The sequence below is a fragment of the Ranitomeya imitator genome, chromosome 7 (genome assembly GCF_032444005.1).
Source record: "Ranitomeya imitator isolate aRanImi1 chromosome 7, aRanImi1.pri, whole genome shotgun sequence".
Classification (NCBI taxonomy): Eukaryota; Metazoa; Chordata; class Amphibia; order Anura; family Dendrobatidae; genus Ranitomeya; species Ranitomeya imitator.
Genome location: NC_091288.1, coordinates 187350032 through 187376556, shown reverse-complemented (window position 1 = coordinate 187376556; position 26525 = coordinate 187350032). Strand labels below are relative to the sequence as shown.

At 49.7% G+C, this 26525-nt stretch overlaps 1 protein-coding gene and 1 pseudogene across 1 annotated transcript; one reads left to right on the top strand and one right to left on the bottom strand.

The window, feature by feature from the left end:
• Positions 1–2253: 2253 nt before the first annotated feature.
• On the top strand, positions 2254–2664 carry LOC138646143 (histone H3). The gene has a single exon (XM_069735606.1). The coding sequence runs from the start codon at positions 2254–2256 to the stop codon at positions 2662–2664; it is 411 nt and encodes a 136-aa protein (XP_069591707.1).
• A 20322-nt stretch (positions 2665–22986) lies between these two features.
• LOC138646142 (histone H2A type 1-like) lies at positions 22987–23403 on the bottom strand (annotated as a pseudogene).
• Between the last annotated feature and the right edge of the window lie 3122 nt (positions 23404–26525).

Genomic DNA, 26525 nt, shown 5'->3' with positions numbered 1-26525 from the left:
TTTCCTTGAGTGGTTTTTGTAACTTTTCTTTTTTAAGACTCTGTACATATTAATTGTTATTTCAAAATGTTATTGTCCCACAGTCCCGGAGTACTGTTCTTAACTAAGGGGGAATGTGGCACCCCTAGGGGTATTTGCCACAAAAATAGTTACTGACAGTAAGTACAAAGACTAAAATAGCAAGACTGCACTACCACCTCCGGCCAGAAGGGGGAGCTCCAGAGACTCCCCTTGATCCATTCTGGTCTGAGAGAAGAACTGGCAGTTGGGCTAAGGAGCTGAAAGTGAGAGGTCATACAGTTGAATCTCTAACAGCCCTGTGACTGTTACCAGGCCTAAATCACCGGCCTGAGGAGAAGAGGGATAGAGAAAAAGGACATTGTGAGAACCGGGTAGCATTAATCACTACCCAGAACAGGCGCAAAGACGGATACCGGATCCGTGGCTGTATTCATTATATATAATACAGCAACCGGAAAAACGTGAGGTGATATCAGCTTCACTAGGGCCGGACGCAGCAACAGACACAGAGTTCAGCGGTACTCCCAGAGGGGGTAAACCGATAAAAGGACTCGGGTTGCCCGTTGAACCAGGACCCGGAGGGGACAGATTGGGCCGGCAGCCAGTTCACATACAGCAGCAGGGCCACACAGAAATTGCGCACAATAAGAGGCGAAGACCCCGGCAGGGTCAAAGTAACTCAGAGTTCCCATACAGACTCCGGTGACAGGACTGGTTGTAAATCCTTTTATGTTAAAGTAAACTGGTTAAACGTTTCAGTGCCTCAGTCTTTCATTTGGACAATAGCTATCTATCCAGGATCGGGATCGTCACCGCTGGGAGAACCTGCTGCTGATCAAGTAAGTGCCTGTCCCCTCATGATACCCCTTACACTGTGCATTGCCTGAGGCCACAGCACCGGGTCAAGCCACCCATGACATCCCCCTCAAGAGACAGACTCCATTGGTCCGGTGCTGGGTATCCCGGTCTCCTGGGCGTCACCAGGAGTGCCACCACCTCCTCCCCGCAGAGCTGTATGATCAGAGCCACCACCTCCTCCCCGCAGAGCTGTATGATCAGTGCCATCACCTCTTCCCCGCAGAGCTGTATGATCAGAGCCACCACCTCCTCCACGCATAGCTGTTTGATCAGAGCCACCACATCCTCCCCGCAGAGCTGTATGATCAGTGTCACCACCTCCTCTCCGCAGAGCTGTATGATCAGTGTCACCATCTCCTCCCCGCAGAGCTGTGTGATCAGTGCCACCTTCTCCCCGCAGAGCTGTATGATCAGAGCCACCACATCCTCCCCGCAGAGCTGTATGATCAGTGTCACCACCTCCTCTCCGCAGAGCTGTGTGATCAGTGCCACCTTCTCCCCGCAGAGCTGTATGATCAGAGCCACCACCTCCTCCCCGCAGAGCTGTATGATCAGAGCCATCACCTCCTCCCCGCAGAGCTGTATGATCAGAGCCACCACCTCCTCCCCGCAGAGCTGTATGATCAGCCACCACCTCCTCCCCGCAGAGCTGTATGATCAGAGCCACCACCTCCCCGCAGAGCTGTATGATCAGAGCCACCACCTCCCCGCAGAGCTGTATGATCAGAGCCACCTCCTCCCCGCAGAGCTGTATGATCAGTGCCACTACCTCCTCCCCGCAGAGCTGTATGATCAGAGCCACCACCTCCTCCCCGCAGAGCTGTATGATCAGAGCCAACATCTCCTCCCCGCAGAGCTGTATGATCAGAGCCACCACATCCTCCCCGCAGAGCTGTATGATCAGAGCCACCACCTCCCCGCAGAGCTGTATGATCAGAGCCACCACCTCCCCGCAGAGCTGTATGCTCAGTTCTCAGACTTCTAATGCTTTTAATATAACAGATGCTGGGCGCAGTCTCAGGATGGGGGGTGGATGTGATCTGACGATATTGCGGGAGCTGCAGTGTACAGCGCTATACACGGGGACATTTCAGCACAGATACATCAGCTGCTCCAGCAGTGGCAAATTAGTGATCTGAGGACAGGCGCATCACGGAAGAGGCGGGGACTCCGGGGGGCGGGGTTACTGGGCGGGAATAATAACAATGTGGTCAAACACATCAACCCTTATTGGCCACTTTATTTCATGAAAGAACCAGTGGAGCGCAGGGGGCGTGTTTCCCAGAGACCAATGAGGACGCGCACCGGAGCATAAATACCCTGCTCCCGCCGCTGCGCTCATCACATCTGTGCACGACACGTCTATACAGAGTCATGGCCAGAACTAAGCAGACCGCTCGTAAATCCACCGGAGGGAAAGCTCCCCGCAAGCAGCTGGCCACTAAAGCCGCCAGGAAGAGCGCTCCCGCCACTGGTGGAGTGAAGAAGCCGCATCGTTACCGGCCGGGAACAGTCGCTCTCCGTGAGATCCGCCGCTATCAGAAATCCACCGAGCTGCTGATCCGTAAGCTTCCCTTCCAGCGCCTGGTGAGGGAGATCGCCCAGGACTTCAAGACCGATCTGCGTTTCCAGAGTTCGGCCGTCATGGCTCTGCAGGAGGCCAGCGAGGCTTATCTGGTGGGGCTGTTCGAGGACACCAACCTGTGCGCCATCCACGCCAAGAGGGTCACCATCATGCCCAAAGACATCCAGCTGGCCCGCCGGATCCGTGGGGAGAGAGCTTAGATCTGCCCCGGCAGCGACCACAACACAAAGGCTCTTTTCAGAGCCACCAAATCCTCCCACAAATGAGCCGAGTCCTGAACGGTCCCTCTTTTGCGCGTATTCTCCGTGTAGGAAGCGCAGGCACGGCCGATCAGTTAATAGACGGCGGCTGCTGCTTCAGATATTGTAGGTGATCAGCGATATTAGTTATTAAAGGACGGGGTAAAGTGTGTACAGTGCACAGCCCAGGTCTGTGGTGGTGGATATGCGGTTCCTGTACAGCACAAAGTAGATGGGGTGGATCTGCAGGAACGCGGTCACTAAGGAGTTAATGGAGTAAAAGTAATCGGTGATTGGTCGGTTCCTGAGCACGGTTCTTTAGGCTGATGTTTTGTGGTCATTTACCGATCCGGTGGATTTGAAATTGCTGCTCGCGCTCCCGAGGATCATAACCGATCACAATCTGCTGTCGCACGCGCTGGGTCCTAGTGCCGCCTCCTCAGTCCTGCGGCTTTAGGTTGTTTTCTATTTTTGTGATCGGAGATCTCTGCGCTTAGTTTCTGTTAATAACCTCATTTGTCCCCCAGATCGGTTAAGGCCTTTATGTGAATCTATTCTGCCTGACACTGATCTGAGCAGATCCCTCCGTGTGCTGCGATGGTCGCTACAGATCACATTTGTGGTGGGTCGTTATGTAATTCTGGTATATTTGACTTTTCCCATCTTCTCCAGGGCTGGAGCCGCAGGGGGACTGGTTACATGCAGCTCCCTGCTCTGAGGGACTGGTAATGGCCGGCACCACATGTAATGATGAGTGACTGCCGAGGAGCAGATGAGTTCTCTGTAGATCATTGTCCCTAAAATATACTTTTATTCTACTTTCTAACATTTGGCAGAAGCTGGAAACTAGCAACAGAAATAACAATGAAAAAAATCTAGATGACCAACAGATCGAGCAGCGGCGCCGAGATGAGAAGAATAGAGAAGCGGGAAAATAAGAGCACAATAAGCGGGAAATTCAAAATTAGCAAATGTTCTGTGCTCAACCAATCAGAGACTAAAGGGAGGAGCTAACTGTAAATTCAGTACCAGAAATCTCGCCCCGGAAACGCGTCATCTCTGCGGTTCTCGCTCCGGTCCGCTCACTCTCTATATAAAGGAAGGACTCTGCGCCGATCAGTCATCGTGTTCTGCTGACTACGTGGAAGATGTCTGGTCGCGGCAAAGGAGGGAAAGGTCTCGGGAAGGGCGGCGCCAAGCGGCACAGGAAGGTGCTCCGTGATAACATCCAGGGCATCACCAAGCCTGCCATCCGCCGTCTAGCTCGCAGAGGAGGCGTCAAGCGCATCTCTGGCCTCATCTATGAGGAGACTCGCGGTGTCCTGAAAGTCTTCCTGGAGAACGTGATCCGTGACGCCGTCACCTACACCGAGCACGCCAAGAGGAAGACCGTCACCGCCATGGACGTGGTGTACGCGCTCAAGCGCCAGGGCCGCACTCTCTACGGCTTCGGAGGTTAATTGTGTTCTGTCCTCACAACCCAAAGGCTCTTATCAGAGCCGCCCACAGCTCAGTGAGAGGCTGCACCTTCCTATTCCTGCGCTCTGGTTCCTGGTGGTCTTAAAATCTAGGTTAATAAATGGTTTAGAAACCTTTCACGAGCCACAAACCTCTTCGTGTAAGGCTAAATGTACCTCGCTGTGCTGTGATCTTCTGTCTCCTGTGCGCTGGTGACTTCTCTACGCTCTTATGTGATTTCGGCAGTGAACAAGGCAAACGCATGTGCAGAAAGACGGATGATGATACCTGACACTAACGGATAAACACTGTTCCGCGGTCTCGGGTACCGACCTCTGATGCTGGGTATGGGCGGATGGTTCTGTTGTAGCTTTGGGTGTTTGAATTTCCCGCCTTGTGGCTTCAGTTTCTTCCTGCAGCTCGTGGTGTCAGGACTGGCGGCTGTAGGACGATGTTTGTGTACAATGATGGCTTGTTCTGGAAGAGTGCCTCACATGTATCTAGGCTTCCCAGATAAGGGAGCAATATTCACTGGATAGAGCTGGAGCTCAGCAGAGCTGTGGGTTCCCGGTGGAAGGAGTGAAGCCGCATTATCCAGATTCTGTGCCCGCAGTGTGTGATCTGGGACCAGGGTCTTTTCCATTATCTTGACCTAGAAAGACTAACCTGGTTTTCCCAAGCAGATCCCTCTACAGCTCTAATAACGGGCAACTCCCGGCGTTTTCTAAATTAACCCCTTAGTGACCGAGCCAAATTTTTGAAATCTGACCAGTGTCACTTTATGTGGTAATAACTCTGCAACGCTTCAACAAATCCCAGTGATTTTGAGATTGTTTTTTCGTGACACATTATACTTTATGATAATGGTAAATTTTGTTCAACATTTTTTGTGTTTATTTATAAAAAATATCAAAAATTTGAGAAAAATGTTAAAAAATTAGCAATTTTCTAAATTTGAATGATTATCCCTTTAATCCAGATAGTCATACAACAGCAAACCATTAATAAATAACATTTCCCACATGTCTGCTTTACATCAGCACCATTTGTAAAATGTTATTTTATTTTGTTAGCATTTTAGGAGGTTTAAAAATGTAGCAGCAATTTTTCATTTTTTCACAGAAATTTACAAAATTTATTTTTTTAGGGACTTATCCATGTTTGAAGTGATTTTAGGGGTCCCATATATTGGGAAACCCACACACGATACCATTTTAAAAACAGCACCCCTAAACATATTGAAAACTGCTGTCAGGTAGTTTATTAACCCTTCAGGTGCTTTACAGGAATTAATGCAAAGTGGTATGACAGAAATGAAAATGTGTATTTTTACTACCTAAATGTTGCTAACTTCTAAACAGATTACAACAGCCGTCAGACTCTAAGGCCGCTATTTGGTCATAAATTGCCATTGCAAACATCAGGACAACAAAATCATGATCTGAGGGCACCAATTGTGACAAAGAAGAAGCCCCCACACTCTGTTAACCTTTTATAATGATGTAGTCACTATTGACAGCAGCATCTAAGGGGTTAAACAGATTTAGATGGTGCAAATACTGATCGTGGCTGGTACAGCAAGTTGTCAGCTATAGTGTACAGCCGACAGATGATGGATTGTCATCTGTATGGGGAGGCTATTCTCTTATATCTCAGGTCAGTTAAAAGACGTATTGGCGGTCATTAAGAGGGTTAAGATGTTGTCCTAAGATGCTGCTTTTATTGGGCGCTGATTAGTATCGGGCGGCTGCCTGTAGTATCGGTCACAGCCTGGGACGTGTCTTCTATACTCTCCCCTCTTATTTTCCTCCCCGTCTTTCCATACTAGAGCCGGCACCGCAAACTTCGGGTGATGCGGTTTCTTCTCATTGATCTATTACATAAACCTCACCGATTTATGGGGGCTATATCCGCACACTGCCTCCCAGAGACCCCTCTGTGCACACAGTACAGACCCCGGAGTGATGCGGATACTACAGTCCTGCCGTGAGATGAATGTGTTGATTCTGCTACTTGATGTTATACTGAACAGGGGGCAGCGGATATTCACAGGGGATGTGGCTGTCTGAGGCAGCTGGATGGACGGACGCCCTGTGTACCGGGTACGGAGACTCCTGTGTGATGGCCACGTCCTGGACACTAAGGTTTCGGATGGATGGCGCCTCTGAAGACTAGGGTTGAGCGAAACGGGTCGAACATTTTCAAAAGTCGCCGACTTTTGGCAAAGTCGGGTTTCATGAAACCCGATCCGACCCCTGTGCGTGGTCGGCCATGCGGTACGCGACTTTCGCGCCAAAGTCGCGTTTCAATGACGCGAAAAGCGCCATTTCTCAGCCAATGAAGGTAAACGCAGAGTGTGGGCAGCGTGATGACATAGGTCCTGGTCCCCACCATCTTAGAGAAGGGCATTGCAGTGATTGGCTTGCTGTCCGCGGCGTCACAGGGGCTATAAAGGGCCGTTCCCGCCGACCGCCATCTTACTGCTGCTGATCTGAGCTTAGGGAGAGGTTGCTGCCGCTTCGTCAGAAGCAGGGATAGTGTTAGGCAGGGTCCATTAACCACAAAACCGCTTGTGCTGTAGCGATTTCCACTGCCCAACACCACCTTCGGTGTGCAGGGACAGTGGAAGCTCCTTTTTTTTTCCTCAGCGCTGTAGCTCATTGGGCTGCCCTAGAAGGCTCCCTGATAGCTGCATTGCTGTGTGTACGCCGCTGTGCAAACCAACTGCTTTTTTCAAAGCACAAATCCTCTTGTTCCTTCCTTTCTGCACAGCTATCTTGTTTGTTTGTCCACACTTTTTATTTAATTTGTGCATCAGTCCACTCCTTATTGCTGCCTGCCATACCTGGCTGAGATTACTGCAGGGAGATAGTAATTGAACGACAGTTCCTTTTTTTTTTTTTTTGTGGGAGATTAAAATTGGCATTTCTGCTAGAGTGCCATCCCTGTCTGTGTCATCTCTCACTCAGTGGGCCATAGAAAGCCTATTTATTTTTTTGCTTGATTTGGGTTCCAAAATCTACCAGAAAAAATCACATCAATCAGTGGGAGAAAAATATTGGCCTCAGGGCTTGTGTGCCACTCCTGACTCCTGTGTGTGCCATCTCTCACTCAGTGGGCCATAGAAAGCCTATTAATTTTTTTGCTTGATTTGGGTTCTAAATTCTATCTGAAAAAATCAATAAATCAATCAGTGGGAGATTAATATTGGCCTTTGGGCTTGTGTGCCAGTCCTGAGCGTGCCATCTCTCTCACAAATAGTGGGCCATAGAAAGCCTATTTATTTTTTTGGTTGATTTGGGTTCATAATTCTACCTGAAAAAATCAATCAATCAGTGGGAGATTAATATTGGCCTTTGGGCTTGTGTGCCAGTGCTAAGCGTGCCATCTCTCTCTCTCAGATAGTGGGCCATAGAAAGCCTATTTATTATTTTTTTTTTTTTTGGGTTTATAAATTTTCCCTGGGAAAAAAAAAAATGGGAGATTAATATTGGCCTCTGGGCTTGTGTGCCAGTCCTGAGTGTGCCATCTCTCTCACAAATAGTGGGCCATAGAAAGCCTATTAATTTTTTTTCTTGATTTGGGTTCCAAAATCTACCAGAAAAAATCACAAAATCAATCAGTGGGAGATTAATATTGGCCTCTGTGCTTGTGTGCCACTCCTGACTCCTGTGTGCGTCATCTGTCACTCAGTGGGCCCTAGAAAGCCTATTTTTTGTTTTATTTGTTTTCTAAATTCTCCCTGAAAAAATCATTTTATTTTCTTTGGTTTCTAAATTATTCCTGAAAACAATCATTTTTTTTGTATTTTTTTTTCTCTAAAGTCTCCCTGAAAAAAAAAAAAAAAAAAAAAATCTGTGGGAGATTCTTATTGCCCCTTCTGCTTGTGTGCCAGTCTTGACTCCTGGGTGTGCCATCTCTCTCTCTCTCCCCAATTGTGGGCCATAGAAAGGCTATTCATTTTTTTGCTTGATTTGGGTTCCAAAATCTACCAGAAAAAATCACAAAATCAATCAGTGGGAGATTAATATTGGCCTCTGGGCTTGTGTGCCACTCCTGACTCCTGTGTGCGTCATCTCTCACTCAGTGGGCCCTACAAAGCCTTTTTTTTTTTTTCCCTAAATTCTCCCTGAAGCAATGATTGCATTTTATTTGTTTTATAAATTCTTCTGTAAAATTTTTTTTTTTTTTTTTTTCTGAAGTCTCCCTTTAAAAAAAAAAAACAGTGGGAGATAAATATTTACATTTGCGCTTCAGTGACAGTCCTGCGTGTGTGGCATCTCATTTGTTGCCAACAACAACAGAGTGTGTAACATTGTGGCTGATTTTCGTTGTGGTCTCACCCACCTGTAAAGGGGTAGCTAAATCATACTGAAGTTATAGCTCACCGTGTAAGTTGTGTGACAGCAACAAATACCGTTCGTTTGGTAACGTTTTTAAAACAATGAGGAAGTCTGGTGGAAGAGGTCGTGGCCGGGGGCGTTCATTGTCAGCTGGTAATGAGGGTAGTGGTAGTGGTGGAGCATCAGGTGGTCGTGAGAAAAAGAATATTGCACCTAAGTCTGGAGCTGTGGAGCCAGGTTCGTCGTCTGGCTACACAAGGCCTCGAACCCTCCCTTTTCTGGGAGTAGGAAAACCGCTTTTAAAGCCGGAGCATCAAGAGCAAGTTTTGGCTTATCTTGCTGACTCAGCCTCTAGCTCTTTTGCCTCCTCTCGTGAAACTGGTAAAAGTAAAAGCAGCGCGTCGTTAGTGGATGTTCACGGTCAGGGACAAGTCACTTCCTTGTCCTCTTCAGCAAAAACAACAACAGAGAAGAATGCAGCAGGCGACACAACGGGTTACTCCATGGAGCTCTTTACACATACCGTCCCTGGCTTAGAAAGTGAAGCAGTTAACAGTCCATGCCCATTACAAGTTGAATCTGACATGGAGTGCACTGACGCACAGCCACAGCCAGACTACTATGCTGGTCCTTTGACTCAGACCACAACATTGCCCTCGCAGGGTGCTGATCAAGAATCAGACCCTGATGAGACTATGTTGCCCCATCACGAACGCTATACCACCGACCGACACGGTGACACAGACGAAGTTGCACACGAGCTACAAGAAGAGGTAATAGATGACCCAGTTCTTGACCCCGATTGGCAGCCATTGGGGGAACAGGGTGCAGGCGGCAGCAGTTCTGAAGCGGAGGAAGAGGGGCCGCAGCAGGCATCAACATCGCAACAGGTTCCATCTGCCGGGCCCGTATCTTGGCCAAAACGCGTGGCAAAGTCAAAACCTGTTGGAGGACAGCGTGGCCATCCGGTTAAAGCTCAGTCTGCAATGCCTGAAAAGGTATCCGATGCTAGAAAGACTGCAGTCTGGCATTTTTTTAAACAACATCCAATTGATCAGCACAAAGTAATCTGTCAAAAATGTTCAACTACCTGAAGCAGAGGGCAGAATCTGAAAAGTCTCAATACAAGTTGCATGCATAGACATTTAACCACCATGCATTTGCAAGCTTGGACTAACTACCAAACGTCCCTTAAGGTTGTAGCACCCTCGGCCAATGAAGCTAGTCATCAACGCAACATCCCTTCCGGCAGTGTAGGGCCACCATTTTCTGCACCACCTGCAGTATCTGTGCAGGTTTCTTTGCCAGGCCAAAGCAGTCAGGGTCAGGGAATCTCCAGTTTCGTAGTAGGAAACACTGCATCTAGGGCACCGGCGGCAACAATACCATCTCCCACCGTCTCTCAGTCTGCCATGTCCACCGGCACCCCCGCTAGTTCCCCGATCTCCAGCTCTCCAGTCCAGCTCACCCTACATGAGACTATGGTCAGAAAAAGGAAGTACTTAGCCTCGCATCCGCGTACACAGGGTTTGAACGCCCACATAGCTAGACTAATCTCGTTAGAGATGATGCCCTACCGGTTAGTTGAAAGCAAAGCTTTCAAAGACCTGATGGACTAAGCTGTACCACGCTACGAGCTACCCAGTCGACACTTTTTTTCCAGAAAAGCCATCCCAGCCCTCCACCAGCATGTTAAAGAGCGCATCGTCCATGCACTCAGGCAATCTGTGAGCACAAAGGTGCACCTGACAACAGATGCATGGACCAGTAGGCATGGCCAGGGACGTTACGTGTCCATCACGGCACACTGGGTAAATGTGGTGGTTTCAGGGTCCACAGGGGACAGCAAGTTTGGGACAGTTCTGCCTAGCCCACGGTCTAGGAAACAGTTGGCTGTAGCGGTTCGCACCCCCTCCTCCTCCTCCTCGTCCTCCTGCAGAAGCGAGAGCTCGTCCACAGACCGCAGTCGCACAACCACTCCATCCGCAGCTGCCACTGTTGCACACCAGGTCTCCCATTATGGGGCAGCTACTGGCAAACGTCAGCAGGCTGTATTGGCTATGAAGTGTTTGGGCGACAACAGACACACCGCGGAAGTTCTGTCCGAGTTCTTGCAGCAAGAAACGCAGTCGTGGCTGGGCACTGTAGATCTTGAGGCAGGCAAGGTAGTGAGTGATAACGGAAGGAATTTCATGGCTGCCATCTCCCTTTCCCAACTGAAACACATTCCTTGCCTGGCTCACACCTTAAACCTGGTGGTGCAGTGCTTCCTGAAAAGTTATCCGGGGTTATCCGACCTGCTCCTCAAAGTGCGTGGACTTTGCGCACATATCCGCCGTTCGCCTGTACACTCCAGCCGTATGCAGACCTATCAGCGTTCTTTGCACCTTCCCCAGCATCGCCTAATCATAGACGTTGTTACAAGGTGGAACTCAACACTGCACATGCTTCAGAGACTGTGCGAACAGAGGCGGGCTGTTATGTTTTTGTGGGAGGATACACATACACGGGCAGGCAGTAGGATGGCAGACATGGAGTTGTCAGGTGTGCAGTGGTCGAAGGTTAAAGACATGTGTCAAGTCCTTCAGTGTTTTGAGGAATGCACACGGCTGGTTAGTGCAGACAACGCCATAATAAGCATGAGCATCCCCCTAATGTGTCTGCTGATGCAAAGTTTGACGCACATAAAGGATCAGGCGTCTGCACCAGAGGAAGAGGAAAGCCTTGATGACAGTCAGCCATTGTCTGGTCAGGGCAGTGTACAGGACGAGGTAGCGGGCGAAGAGGAGGTGGAGGATGAGGAGGATGATGGGGATGAGTATATTTTTAATGAGGAAGCTTTCCCGGGGTCACTGGAAATTGGTGGCGTGGCAAGGCCGGGTTCTGGTTTTTTGAGGGACACAAGTGACGTAGATTTGCCTGCAACTGCCCCTCAACCAAGCACAACCGCAGATTTGACAACTGGAACTTTGGGGCACATGGCGGATTATGCCTTGCGTATCCTCAAAAGGGACACACGCATTACAAAAATGATGAACGATGACGATTACTGGTTGGCCTGCCTCCTTGATCCTCGCTATAAAGGCAAATTGCAAAATATTATGCCACATGAGAACTTGGAACTAATATTAGCAACAAAACAATCAACTCTTGTTGACCGTTTGCTTCAGGCATTCCCTGCACACAGCGCCCGTGATCGTTCTCACACGAGCTCCAGGGGGCAGCAGACCAGAGGTGTTAGAGGGGCAGAAATCAGAAGTGGCGTTGGCCAGAGGGGTTTTCTAACCAGGTTGTGGAGTGATTTTGCTATGACCGCAGACAGGACAGGTACTGCAGCATCAATTCAAAGTGACAGTAGACAACATTTGTCCAGTATGGTTACAAACTATTTTTCATCCCTTATCGACGTTCTCCCTCAACCGTCATTCCCATTTGATTACTGGGCATCCAAATTAGACACCTGGCCAGAATTGGCAGAATATGCATTGCAGGAGCTTGCTTGCCCGGCAGCTAGTGTCCTATCAGAAAGAGTATTCAGTGCTGCAGGTTCAATACTAACTGAAAAAAGGACTCGTCTGGCTACCCAAAATGTAGATGATCTAACCTTCATTAAAATGAACCACAACTGGATTTCGAAATCTTTTGCCCCACCTTGCCCGGCTGACACCTAGCTTTCCTATGAAAAGGTCTTGACTGTGGACTCTTCTGAATGACTTTTCCAATCTCGTAATTTTCTGCACCTGATTGTCCAGCATACGACATGTTTACTCCTAACAAAATGGCCAAACTCCCCACACGGGGCCGTGGTATCGCCACTTTGCGCCAGCACCCGTGAGAGTGCAGTTTGTCTGAAGAGGTGGGTGAGCCCGCTTTTGGTCGACGGCACTGCCACTGGGTCCCTCATAGTACAATAAAGTGTCTCTGGCGGTGGTGGTGCGCACCCAACGTCAGACACACCATTGTAATATGAGGGGCCCTGTGCCTGTACCGCCGGCCACAAGACAGTTCCCCCCCCCAGCTCAAACAGTGCTCTACCACTAGCAAAATTATCTCTCACAGCTTCACCAATGTTTAGTCTATGCGCTGACATCCTTCAATGCCTGGCACTGACAATACCATTGTTTTGACATTTTTGTTATGTTAGGCCTTCGAAGCCTGTCTGCGGTCCGTTCTTTCTACAACTACTACACTGACCAGGCCACTGCTGGCCGTGTTCCCCTTGAACCAATTTAAAAGTGCCTACAGCCAGCCCAATTTTGTTATGTTAGGCCTTCGAAGCCTGTCTGCCGTCACTCCTTCCACTAGACTTCCACTGACCAGACCACTGCTGCCCGTGTACCCCTGGAACCAATTTAAAAGTGCCTACAGCCAGCCCAATTTTGTTATGTTAGGCCTTCGAAGCCTGTCTGCCGTCACTCCTTCCACTAGACTTCCACTGACCAGACCACTGCTGCCCGTGTACCCCTGGAACCAATTTAAAAGTGCCTACAGCCAGCCCAATTTTGTTATGTTAGGCCTTCGAAGCCTGTCTGCGGTCCGTTCTTTGAACTACTACTACACTGACCAGACCACTGGTGCACGTGTACCCCTGGAACCAATTTAAAAGTGCCTACAGCCAGCCCAATTTTGTTATGTTAGGCCTTCGAAGCCTGTCTGCCGTCACTCCTTCCACTAGACTTCCACTGACCAGACCACTGCTGCCCGTGTACCCCTGGAACCAATTTAAAAGTGCCTACAGCCAGACCAATTTTGTTATGTTAGGCCTTCGAAGCCTGTCTGCGGTCCGTTCTTTCAACTACTACTACACTGACCAGACCACTGCTGCCCGTGTACCCCTGGAACCAATTTAAAATTGCCAACAGCCCAATGTTATTATGTTAGGCCTTTGATGCCTGTCTGCCGTCACTCCTTCCACTAGGCCTCCACTGACCTGTCTACTGCTGCCCGTGTTCCCATGGAACCAATTATAAATTGCCTACAGCCAGCCCAATATATTATGTTAGGCCTTCGAAGCCTGTCTGCGTTCCCTCCTTCCACTAGGCCTCCAGTGACCTGTCTACTGCTGCCCGTGTACCCCTTGAACCAACATCATAAAATAAAATAATAAGTATTTTAATTATAAAAAAGAAAATAGTGGTGAGATATCAAATGCAGACATTTTAACATTAAAAACAAACACACAACTAAAATCTGGAACAGTACAAAAAATGGCCACCAGCTACAATTACTTTCTCCTGCAAGTAGTTAACTGAAAGGTTTTTTAAATTGAAAACACAGATATGGCATCCACCGAGTGTTGTCCTGTCGCGTCTTCTTTATATTATTGCCAAGAAGATGTAAAACAATGAAAATAATTAAATCATTAATTACAAAAATAATAGAGTAAGTCAAAACCACATTGCAAATAAACATTCATTACAAATAAAGAAGCAGGGCGCGTCCGAGGGTGAGTATATACCTAATAAGAATATAATCACCCTCGGACGCGCAATGCTTATTTCCAACAGCCTTCCTTCCTAAGAATCAGCCCTTCCGTGGTGTAGAGAGAGGTTGTGTTACACTCCAAGGTGTTCCCCAGGTTGCCTTTCCAGAGCTTCGATCTTCCGGCTCTCGTTTAGTAGTTCTTGGAAACTACACTGCATTAGGCCTACAAATTGGGTATGGGGTGGAGAGAGATGGTGTGTTACACTCCAAGGTGTTCCCCAGGTTTCCTTGCCATTGCTTCGGTCTTCCGACTCTCGTTTAGTAGTTGTAGAAAAGTACACTGCATTAGGCCTACAAAATGGGTATGGGGTGGAGAGAGATGGTGTGTTACACTCCAAGGTGTTCCCCAGGTTGCCTTTCCTGAGCTTCTATCTTCAGGCTCTCATTAAATTGTGGTTAAATGGAACAACTGCATTTGGCGTACTAGTTGGTTTGGGGCCTACTATCGGTGTCTGCCACTCCTTGCTGTTCTCCTGGTTTCCTGTCCTGAAATTCCATTTTCAGGCTCTCGTTAAGTAGTTGTTAATGTTAGACTGCATTTGGCCTACTAGTTGGGTTGGGGCCTACTATCGGTGTCTGCCACTCCTTGCTGTTCTCCTCCACTGAACAAAGCTGTGCCGCCTGTTTACTACGGTTGCCAATTTTGAACTGCATTTCGACTACTTACTGATTTGGCCCTACTCTCTGTGTCAGCCTCTCATTCCAGTTGTCCTCCACTGCAATGCCCCCTGGTTATTCCTGTGTTACCAATTTTGAACTGCATTTAGCCCACTTTATTCTTTGGGCCTATATCTGTGTTTCCACTTCATCGTGCCCATTGCCCAGCCAGTGATAGATGAGTCTGCTGGTACATTGACCCATAACGCAACATTCCCCGTGCACGCTACACAACAACATTGTGACCCTGCTGAAAGTCAGGTTGCTCTTCCCGCATACCATACCACCTTACACGGGGACAAACAGGAAGGTGCAGATGAAAGTGCAGGTTCCTTCATCAGGTGGGGGGAGGAATACTAGTTGGCGACGTCACTGGCACAGGGCCTCTCATAGTACGCAAAAGTGTTGCTGCCGGTGGGAGGCGCCCCCGCTGTGCAAACACACCGCTGTACTTTGAGGGGCCCTGTGCCAGTGCCAATGCCAACAAGTGGGCCCCCCCTGCTTGCTCAGGTTCACAGCAATTGCAAAGTTGAAATACTTACCTCTCCCTGCTCCACTGCCGTGACGTGGTCCAGATTTCCTGGGCCCACTAATTACTTGAACCAGCCCTACCCACCACAACTTTAGCCAAATGACCCCCAATTTCAAATGCCTTCCAATTATTATAAGGTAAATTACGCTTGACAAGCTTCATTAAGAAGAATGGATGGTTTTGACATTAAAATGGGCACTCTAGGTGTTTTCCTGGCCCCCACTCACTGCCGACTATGCTGCCCCATTGACTTGCATTGGGTTTCGTGTTTCGGTCGATCCCGACTTTTCGCCGTAATCGGCCGATTTCACTCGACCCGAGTTTTGAGATAGTCGGGTTTCGCGAAACCCGGCTCGACTCTAAAAAGGTCAAGGTCGCTCAACTCTATCGGTTACCATTATTATTCTGGGGAGGTTATAATAGTCTTCAGAGGCGCCATCCATCCGAAACCTTAGTGTCCAGGACGTGGCCATCACACAGGAGTCTCCGTACCCGGTACACAGGGCGTCCGTCCATCCAGCTGCCTCAGACAGCCACATCCCCTGTGAATATCCGCTGCCCCCTGTTCAGTATAACATCAAGTTGCAGAATCAACACATTCATCTCACGGCAGGACTGTAGTAACCGCATCACTCCGGGGTCTGTACTGTCTGCATAGAGGGGTCTCTGGGAGGCAGTGTGCGGATATAGTCCCCATAAATCTGTGAGGTTTATGTAATAGATCAATGAGAAGAAACCGCATCACCCGAAGTTTGCGGTGCCGGCTCTAGTATGGAAAGACGGGGAGGAAAATAAGAGGGGAGAGTATAGAAGACACGTCCCAGGCTGTGACCGATACTACAGGCAGCCGCACGGGGGATATTGTGCCCTGCAGAGACGCTGCACCCGATACTAATCAGCGCCCAATAAAAGCAGCATCTTAGGACAACATCTTAATTTAGAAAACGCCGGGAGTTGCCCCGTTATTAGAGCTGTAGAGGGATCTGCTTGGGAAAACCAGGTTAGGGTACGTTCACACTAGCGTTGCGCCGCCCTGCGTCGGCGACGCAACGCGCGACGCATCGAAAAACGCGCGCAAACGCGCGCAAAAACGCGCGCGTTTTGCGACGCGTGCGTCGTTTTTGACCAAAATCGGACGCACAGAAAATGCAACTTGTAGCGTTTTCGTGCGTCCGACGCCAGCGTCGGAAACGACGCACGTGGCGAAAAACGCAACCAAAAAGACGCACGCGTCCCCTATGTTAAACATAGGGGCGCGTCGCCGCTGCGTCGCCGACGCAACAGCGGCGCAACGCTAATGTGAACTTAGACTTAGTATTTCTAGGTCAAGATAATGGAAAAGACCCTGGTCCCAGATCACACACTGCAGGCACATCCCAGAATCTGGATAATGCGGCTTCACTCCTTCCACCGGGAACCCACAGCTCTGCTGAGCTCCAGCTCTATCCAGTGAATATTGCTCCCTTATCTGGGAAGCCTAGATACATGTGAGGCACTCTTCCAGAACAAGCCATCATTGCACACAAACATCGTCCTACAGCCGCCAGTCCTGACACCACGAGCTGCAGGAAGAAACTGAAGCCACAAGGCGGGAAATTCAAACACCCAAAGCTACAACAGAACCATCCGCCCATACCCAGCATCAGAGGTCGGTACCCGGGACCGCGGAACAGTGTTTATCCGTTAGTGTCAGGTATCATCATCCGTCTTTCTGCACATGCGTTTGCCTTGTTCACTGCCGAAATCACATAAGAGCGTAGAGAAGTCACCAGCGCACAGGAGACAGAAGATCACAGCACAGCGAGGTACATTTAGCCTTACACGAAGAGGTTTGTGGCTCGTGAAAGGTTTCTAAACCATTTATTAACCTAGATTTTAAGACCACCAGGAACCATAGCGCAGGAATAGGAAGGTGCAGCCTCTCACTGAGATGTGGGCGGCTCTGATAAGAGCCTTTGGGTTGTGAGGACAGAAGAGAACACAATTAACCTCCGAAGCCGTAGAGAGTGCGGCCCTGGCGCTTGAGCGCGTACACCACGTCCATGGCGGTGACGGTCTTCCTCTTGGCGTGCTCGGTGTAGGTGACGGCGTCACGGATCACGTTCTCCAGGAAGACTTTCAGGACACCGCGAGTCTCCTCATAGATGAGGCCGGAGATGCGCTTGACGCCTCCTCTGCGAGCTAGACGGCGGATGGCAGGCTTGGTGATGCCCTGGATGTTATCACGGAGCACCTTCCTGTGCCGCTTGGCGCCGCCCTTCCCGAGACCTTTTCCTCCTTTGCCGCGACCAGACATCTTCTGCAGTCAGTGAGCAAAAACTGATTCCTGAGCCGCACGGACTGCTCCTTTATATGGAGGAAGAATGGACCAGAGAGAGAACTTCAGAGATGACGCTTTCCAGGGCGGGGCTTACATAATCTACATTTGCCCCTCCCTTCCTCTGCTGATTGGCTAAATACAGAACTGTTGGGAAGTTTGAATTTCCCGCTCATTGTTCAGTTTCTGCAATTATCTTTTCCAGCTTCTATTATATGCAATTTCCTTCCCTTATGACTGAGGGTATCCCAAATATTGTCATTACTGTTCCAGATCACGATGGATCATACCCTCCACAATGGATGATGCCCACAGTTACCCTCCACATAGTATGATGCCCCCTACACAGTAAGATACCCACACAGCAGGATGCCCCCACAGTTACTGTTTAACCCTCCGTCACGTCACATACAATATGACAGGCGCATCTCTTTTACTTTCATTTCTCCCTTCACAAACCAGAAAGACACATTTTTATGCATTTTTTTACATATCATGTTATGCTTTAGTAATGCAAAATCACAGGAATGGGCCCTTAATTGTAAAGTACAAATTATTAGGGGGGGGGGGGGTTGCTTCTTTTTCATTGTTTGTCTTAATGTGAAAACTGTACTGGCAGCAAACGGGTTAAAAAAACAGTAACAGAAACATGATCCCTACTACATTGTCCTCTATAGTGCCAGAGGCATTTACTCTCTTACAACCAGGACTTCCTTCTTAGGCGTTAGGGCAGTGAACCCAATAAATGCTGCAGGTCGGTTACTGAGTAGCTGTATGATGGCTCCTGGGTCCCAGTAGGGCACTGTATGAAATACCAGGTCGGATCCACTGCCAATTACAGCACAAAGGCATTTTTGGCAGTGAAATCTGATTAAGAAAAGTCCCTCTAACATCCACACCAGTAGCAATATGCATCTTGCATCCCCCCATAAAGTGGTTTTGACGTCCTGCAGCAGTGGCAGGGGAGTCTAGCGAAGATAATCGCTGTTTTTCGGCAAGGAGCATTTCATGTTATCCAAATCCATTGTCTTTATGACCCCAGTGGCCCATTCTGGTGGGCGCTCCTGCCGGTCCCCGGCACCGTCCCCGCCTTCCTTTTGCGTTTCTGTTATCGTGTGCTCCAGCCAGTCCCTTCCATGCTGTTCGGAGGGATCGGTGTCCCCATTGCAGTTTGGGCTACACGGCGAGAAGGATTTCACAAGCCTTCAATGCCACTGGCCGGTCACAGTCACAAAGACAAATAAATAAGGCCTGGAAAAGCCGGACTCCTTCACATGTAACCAGAGCGTCTGAGATGGAAGCTGAGGTTCTGCTAGATGGCAGCTCTATAGTGTAAGGGCACGGTAGGGACGGTCCCATCTCCAATATTTGTGACATATAGGAATCCTTAGCCAAACCGTAAACACCTTTACCAAAGTCACGGTGTGTTTCGAAGTCCGACAGCCGAGCAGGTGCGTTTGGAGGTCTGGCAGCAGGACAGCGCATTTCCAGATCTAACAGCTGTGGAGGGGCAGATCCGACAGCCGGGTACATGTGCTTCGAGGTCCTGCAGCCGCGGCGGAGTGATTGGAGGTCCTGTCACGTAGATATATATCCAGTTAGTGCAGTGTACGGGGAACACAGGTGTTGGTTCTGCCCTCTACAGCCCCTGTCCTGTGTATATATGTATATATATATATATATATATATATATATATATATATATATATATATATATATATATATTTACAGTGTATACATTGTTTCCGGTGTATAGGGGACACAGCGCTACCGGGGCCTGGGGTGAAGGTGCCGCATCTGTGGATACTCTGATAATGAAAGATCAGCTGGAACACGGGAAATAAGAAGTTAAACGGAGGAGACACGTATGTGTGCCTGATGTACGTAGACGTCTCTCCTCCATTTAACTTCCTATTTTCAAGGCTGAGCTTTCCCAAGGCTGCCCGTTCATTGTCTGATCACAGGATCCGTTGGGAGATTTGAATTTCCTGCTCATAATCTCGGAAGGATTGTTACCGGTCACTGCTGATAGCGGAGATCACAATCCGGTCACACCCGGAACAGCGCGGAGTCCTGTCCTCCCAGAGAAGGCGCCGTCACTGATGAGGAGAATCACCCGCCCGGTCCGATACTCCGGCAGGTCCTAACTACATGTAGACCTCAGCGCGGAGTATCAGACACTAATGAGGGGACATTTCCTGCGAGCTTCGCAGACGACACTCGCTCTAGCACAAACGTCCGTAACCTCTCTAACCTTATACCCATTTGCACATCCCCCGCCTCCCCAGTCCCACTAACAGGAGCTCTGTGGAACGCCCGCTCTGTCTGCAACAAGCTCTCCTACATCCATGATGTCTTTGTTACTACCAAACTTTCCTTCCTCGCCATCACCGAAACCTGGCTCACCCCTTCTGACACAGTCTCCCCTGCTGCACTCTCTTACGGTGGCTTCCACCTTTCCCACACACCCCGCCCCAGCAGCAAACATGGCGGAGGAGTTGGTTTTCTCCTGTCAGATAACTGTTCCTTCACCCCAATCCCACTGCCACCCTCTGTTACCCTCCCTTCCTTTGAGGTGCACTCTGTGCGCATCTATTCCCCCACCAACCTCCAACTGGCTGTCATTTACCGCCCCCCAGAGCCAGCCACCATCTTCTTTGACCACTTCACCACCTGGCTACTTCATTTCCTTTCTGCGGACATCCCCACTATCATCATGGGTGACTTCAACATCCCCATTGACACTTCCCTCTCAGCTGCCACTAAACTTCTAACTCTCACTTCCTCCTTCGGCCTCACTCAATGGTCTTCTGCAGCCACTCACAAAGACGGTCACACATTGGACCTCATCTTCACCCGCCTCTGCTCTCTATCTAACCTCTCTAACTCACCTCTTCCACTCTCTGACCACAACCTTCTCACATTCTCATCTCTCTCCACTCCATGTCTACAATCCCCACCCCACAAACTTTCACACCCTCGCAGAAATATTAAACATCTTGACCTACACTCATTCTCTGAATCCCTCCTCCCCCTCACAGGCATAAGTTCCATACACAATGCGGATGACGCTGCTGCTCTATATAACACCACAATAGCTCTAGCTTTGGAATCTGCTGCCCCACTTACACATACCAAAGCTCGCAAAATCAATAGACAGCCCTGGCACACCAGCCTGACCAAAGAACTGAGGCGAGCTTCCAGGGCTGCTGAGCGCAGATGGAAAAGATCCCACTCTAACGAGCACTTCATCGCATTCAAACAGTCCCTCACTACTTTCAAGACCACACTCGCCACAGCTAAACAAACCTACTTCTCATCTCCTCTCTCTCTCACAACCCTAAACAGTTATTCAACACCTTCAATTCTCTCCTCCGTCCCCCAGCACCTCCTCCCTCCCCACTTATCTCTGCTGAAGACTTTGCCTCATTTTTCAAGCAGAAGATTGATAGTATTAGAGACAGTTTTGGTCAAAAACCCCCAGAGCTCTTCCTCCCGATTTCCCAGCCCTCCACCTCCAAAACCAACTTCTCCACCATTACAGAAGATCAACTCTCCACTCTACTCTCAAGATCGCATCTCACCACCTGTGCACTTGACCCACTCCCATCCCACACCTCACCACAATCTTCATCCCAACCCTAACCCATCTCTTCAACCTATCACTAACAACTGGTGTTTTCCCCTCAAGCTTTAAACATGCCTCAATCACACCTATCCTCAAAAAGCCCTCTCTTGACCCATCCTCTGTATCTAGCTATCGCCCTATATCACTTCTCCCCTTTGCCTCAAAACTACTGGAACAACACGTCTACCTTGAACTGTCCTCCCATCTCTCTTCTTGCTCCCTCTTTGACCGCCTACAATCTGGCTTCCGGTCACACCATTCCACCGAAACTGCCCTAACTAAAGTCACCAATGACCTCTTAACCGCCAAGAGCAAGCGATACTACTCTGTCCTCCTCGACCTGTCGGCTGCCTTTGACACAGTGGACCATTCCCTATTATTACAAACCCTCTCCTCCCTTGGCATCGCAGACTTGGCCCTATCCTGGATCTCATCATACCTAACAGACCGGACATTCAGCGTCTCCCACTCACACACCACCTCCTCACCTCGCCCCCTATCTGTCGGAGTCCCACAAGGTTCAGTCCTTGGGCCCTTGCTCTTCTCCATTTACACCTTTGGCCTGGGACAGCTCATAGAATCTCATGGCTTTCAGTATCACCTGTATGCTGACGACACAGATCTACATCTCTGGACCAGATATCACCTCCCTTCTAACCAGAATCCCTCAATGTCTGTCCACTATTTCATCCTTCTCCGCTAGATTTCTGAAACTTAACATGGACAAAACAGAATTCATCATCTTTCCCCCATCTCAAGCGACCCCCCCCCAACGAACCTATCCATTACAGTAAATGGCTGCCCACTCTCCCCAGTCCCACAAGCTCGCTGCCTCGGGGTAATCCTTGATGCTGATCTCTCCTTCAAACCACATATCCAAGCCCTTTCCACTTCCTGCCGACTTCAACTCAAAAATATTTCCCGAATCCGTTCATTCCTCAACCATGAATCTGCAAAAACCCTAGTCCATGCCCTCATCTCTCGCCTTGACTACTGCAACCTCCTGCTCTGTGGCCTCCCCTCTAACACTCTCGCACCCCTCCAATCTATTTTAAACTCTGCTGCCCGACTAATCCACCTGTCCCCCCCTATTCCCCGGCCTCTCCCCTCTGTCAATCCCTTCACTGGCCCCCCATTGCCCAGAGACTCCACTATAAAACCCTAACGTACAAAGCCATCCACAGCCTGTCTCCTCCATACATCTGTGACCTCGTCTCCCGGTACTTACCTACTCGCAACCTCCGATCCTCACAAGATCTCCTACTCTACTCCCCTCTTATCTCCTCTTCCCACAATCGTATACAAGATTTCTCTCGCGTATCACCCCTACTCTGGAACCCTCTACCACAACACATCAGACTCTCGCCTACCATTGAAACCTTCAAAAAGAACCTGAAGACACACCTCTTCAGACAAGCCTACAACCTGCAGTTACCACCGATCGACCAAACCGCTGCATGACCATCTCTACCCTCACCTACTGTATTCTCACCCATCCCTTGTAGATTGTGAGCCTTCGTGGGCAGGGTCCTCATTCCTCCTGTACCAGTTATGACTTGTATTGTTTAAGATTATTGTACTTGTTTTCATTATGTATACCCCTCCTCACATGTAAAGCGCCATGGAACAAATATAATAAATAATAATACTCCACCTGAGGGTCTGAGACTCCGTGTGGGATTGACCCATTCATCTCCTATTATTCTGTGGATATGTGCACCAACACACGAACTGGTGGCATCAATGGTGTATATACCATCAGCCTCACGTGAGGACCCCCGAGATAGGCGGCGCCGGCTCTTGTGGTGACGGTGTGGGTGGCTCTTAGAAGAGCCTTTGGTTTGGTAGAGATTGGCGGCAGCGCTCACTTGCTCTTGCTCGCCTTGCTGCTCTCGGTCTTCTTGGGCAGCAGCACGGCCTGGATGTTGGGCAGGACGCCCCCCTGGGCAATGGTCACCCCACCCAGCAGCCTGTTCAGCTCCTCGTCATTGCGCACCGCCAGCTGCAGGTGACGGGGGATGATGCGGGTCTTCTTGTTGTCCCGGGCAGCATTGCCGGCCAATTCCAGGATCTCAGCGGTCAGATACTCCAGCACAGCGGCCAGATAGACCGGAGCGCCGGCGCCGACTCTCTCAGCGTAGTTGCCCTTGCGGAGAAGCCTGTGCACACGGCCAACTGGGAACTGCAGTCCTGCCGGGATGAGCGGGTCTTGGCCTTAGCACGGACCTTTCCTCCTTGTTTGCCGCGTCCAGACATGATGCCGATAACTAAAGACAGAAAATCGTATGGAGAAGAGACCGTGTTGTGTCGCCTTGTATAGTCTGCTGCTCCGCCCTCCTCTCCTGTCATTGGATGAATCTGAAGCTGCCAATCAGGAAGAGTCTTGAGGAACCGCCAATGAGCTGCCGAGGGCGGAGCTTATTACTGCTCCTTGCTCAAATGAGTTTCTCACCCAATAGAAAACGTTTGTTTTGAACAGAATAGATAAGGGGTGAAAACAGATATTTGTCATGGAGCAGAAGGAAATGCAGAAATATTCTGTTGATTTGTAGTTTGCACTTGTTGAATTTGTGACTGCTATCAGCAATAAATTACAATGACAGTCGGGCGGGTGAGGGGTTAATCCCTGTCAGTGCTTCTCCTCCGCTCCATCTGCACAGGCGGAGGCTCCTCTCTCACCCGCTTATTATCCTGTGCAGATCCCCTGTGGTGTCCGCGCTGATCCTATCACAGCCTGACTGAGACAAGTCTCCTATGTTCTGCCCGGAGCCTGATGTGACGCTGCCGGGTCTCGGGTGGGGGAAGTCGCCGGATCTGTAAAGCGAGTGTGTAGTGGGGGTCAGCACACACGGCCACTAAAGAGTTAAATGGAGGCGGATATTCCTGTATCTGGGATTGGTCGGCGCCTGCGGATGTCTCTCGCTCATTGGCTTATTGCAGATCCGTTGATGGTTTTGAATTTCCCGCTCAATCTCTGTTCTTTGTCCGTCGGATTATTACCGGCCCCTCTGCTGGAGGGGCGATCACCGATAATACCGGGTCCTGTCCTCCCATCTGTCTGCCCCCAAACACGGGGATCGGTTTTCTTATCGGTGGCCATTATTATTCTGGGGAGGTTCTAATAGTCTTCAGAGGCGCCATCCATCCGAAACATTAGTGTCCGGGACGTGGTCATCACACAGGAGTCTCCGTACCCGGTACACAGGGCGTCCGTCTATCCAGCTGCCTCACACAGCCACATCCCCTGTGAATATTCGCTGCCCTATTCACCCCACACGGATCTGATCAGGAGAATATTACTGTACAGCCTGTTCCCCTGTAAATCCGTGTTATATTTTATAGATCAATATGAAGAGACCGCATCACACGACGTCAGCGGACCAGTTCCAAGATGAATGACGGGAGATCAAAAATAGTAATGGGAGCAGACACCGCCCCAGTATATGTCAGGAGGATATAACGGACACTGCCCAGGCTGTGACCACTGCGGATATTACAGGCAGCCGCACAGGGGATCTCACACCGGCATAGACACAGCCCGACACCGGCCCCGTCCTCAGGATCTTCGGTTTCCACAGAGAACATTCCATTAACCCCGGGCCAGGACTCATCCCACTTGCTCTTTTTTCCTGGCTCTTCTGCAGGAGATCAGTCCTTATATTCCCGGCATTAGTGACATTTGTGCTATGATGAGGTCACCAGTACTTGGGCATCTTACAGTCAGATTTGTGATCGGAGCTCTCTGCACTGCAGTGATTTTATCTCATGTTATATTAACCCTTTGCTTTCCGGGCACATGGTGGCACCCGATCATTGATGGTGCCACTATTTTCATTTTTGCTGATGGTGGTTGATGTTTGGGTCTGACTCTTGTTTTTGGCTTCTCCGTTTGTCACCCTGAACAGTCTCCTCCGAGATCTGTGACATTCGTTATACATCATTACATCCGGTGCTAGAGGATCTTATCCTGCGATTATATTGGGATATTTCTCCTAAGAATCGTTGTTCCCCTCCTCATTCTCGGAGCTTCTACATGTGGATATATTGCCCGAGAGACGCCAGTCCTGACACTGGATGAAGCGGGGAGGAAAAGTGATAGAACAGAAGGACGATCAGTAACTGAGCAGGAATCCTGTGAGGAGGATGTGACGGCCGATAATGTAACTACCTGACCTGTGAGATCCCGACACCACAGGGTAATGTTCTGAGCAGGGAACTCTCAGCAATCTTAATAATAATTTTATTTATATAGCGCCAACATATTCCGCGGCGCTTTACAATTTATAGAGGGGACTTGTACAGACAATAGATATTACAGCATAACAGAAAGCACAGTTCAAAATAGATACCAAGAGGAATGAGGGCCCTGCTCGCAAGATTATAGACTATGAGGATCTACACATGATCGTACATTTCCCATCACTGACTTCCTGCCTGCAGCCGTAGGACTGATCTATAATGGGGAGACATGGTGGGATCTGCTGGGAAGGGCAGAATTGGTCTTCCCTGAAATGTCTCTTGTAGGATACGTCCCTGACCAGTATATCGTCTCCACAATATTGATTGTGATGGGAAAGGGACGATCTGATCGTCTCCATGTCAGACACACGGGCACATCACAGCAAGTGGAGAACAGGAATCATAATAAATGTTCCCCCAGAATGCCGAGATCTGTGCAGCAAGGGGTTAAATAAGAGAAGTCCTTGAATACACAGCAACTCGCTGAGAAATGCCCAGATTATTATTCCTGAGGTTTTCTCCCCATCTCCCTCATCACCAGGTGCAGAGCCCCGGGCGGTGCGAGCAGACACATCGGGGAGACGGGAGAGGACACCGGAGCAGCCACAGCTCTTATAGTGAGGCTGTGGGGGGCTCTTATAGCGAGGGTGTGGGGGGCTCTTATAGTGAGGCTGTGGGTGGCTCTTATAGCGAGGCTGTGGGGGGCTCTTATAGCGAGGCTGTGGGGGGCTCTTATAGTGAGGCTGTGGGGGGCTCTTATAGTGAGGCTGTGGGGGGCTCTTATAGCGAGGCTGTGGGTGGCTCTTATAGCGAGGCTGTGGGGGGCTCTTATAGTGAGGCTGTGGGTGGCTCTTATAGTGAGGCTGTGGGGGGCTCTTATAGTGAGGCTGTGGGTGGCTCTTATAGTGAGGCTGTGGGTGGCTCTTATAGCGAGGCTGTGGGTGGCTCTTATAGCGAGGCTGTGGGTGGCTCTTATAGCGAGGCTGTGGGGGGCTCTTATAGTGAGGCTGTGGGGGGCTCTTATAGTGAGGCTGTGGGTGGCTCTTATAGTGAGGCTGTGGGTGGCTCTTATAGCGAGGCTGTGGGGGGCTCTTATAGTGTGGCTGTGGGTGGCTCTTATAGCGAGGCTGTGGGGGGCTCTTATAGCGAGGCTGTGGGGGGCTC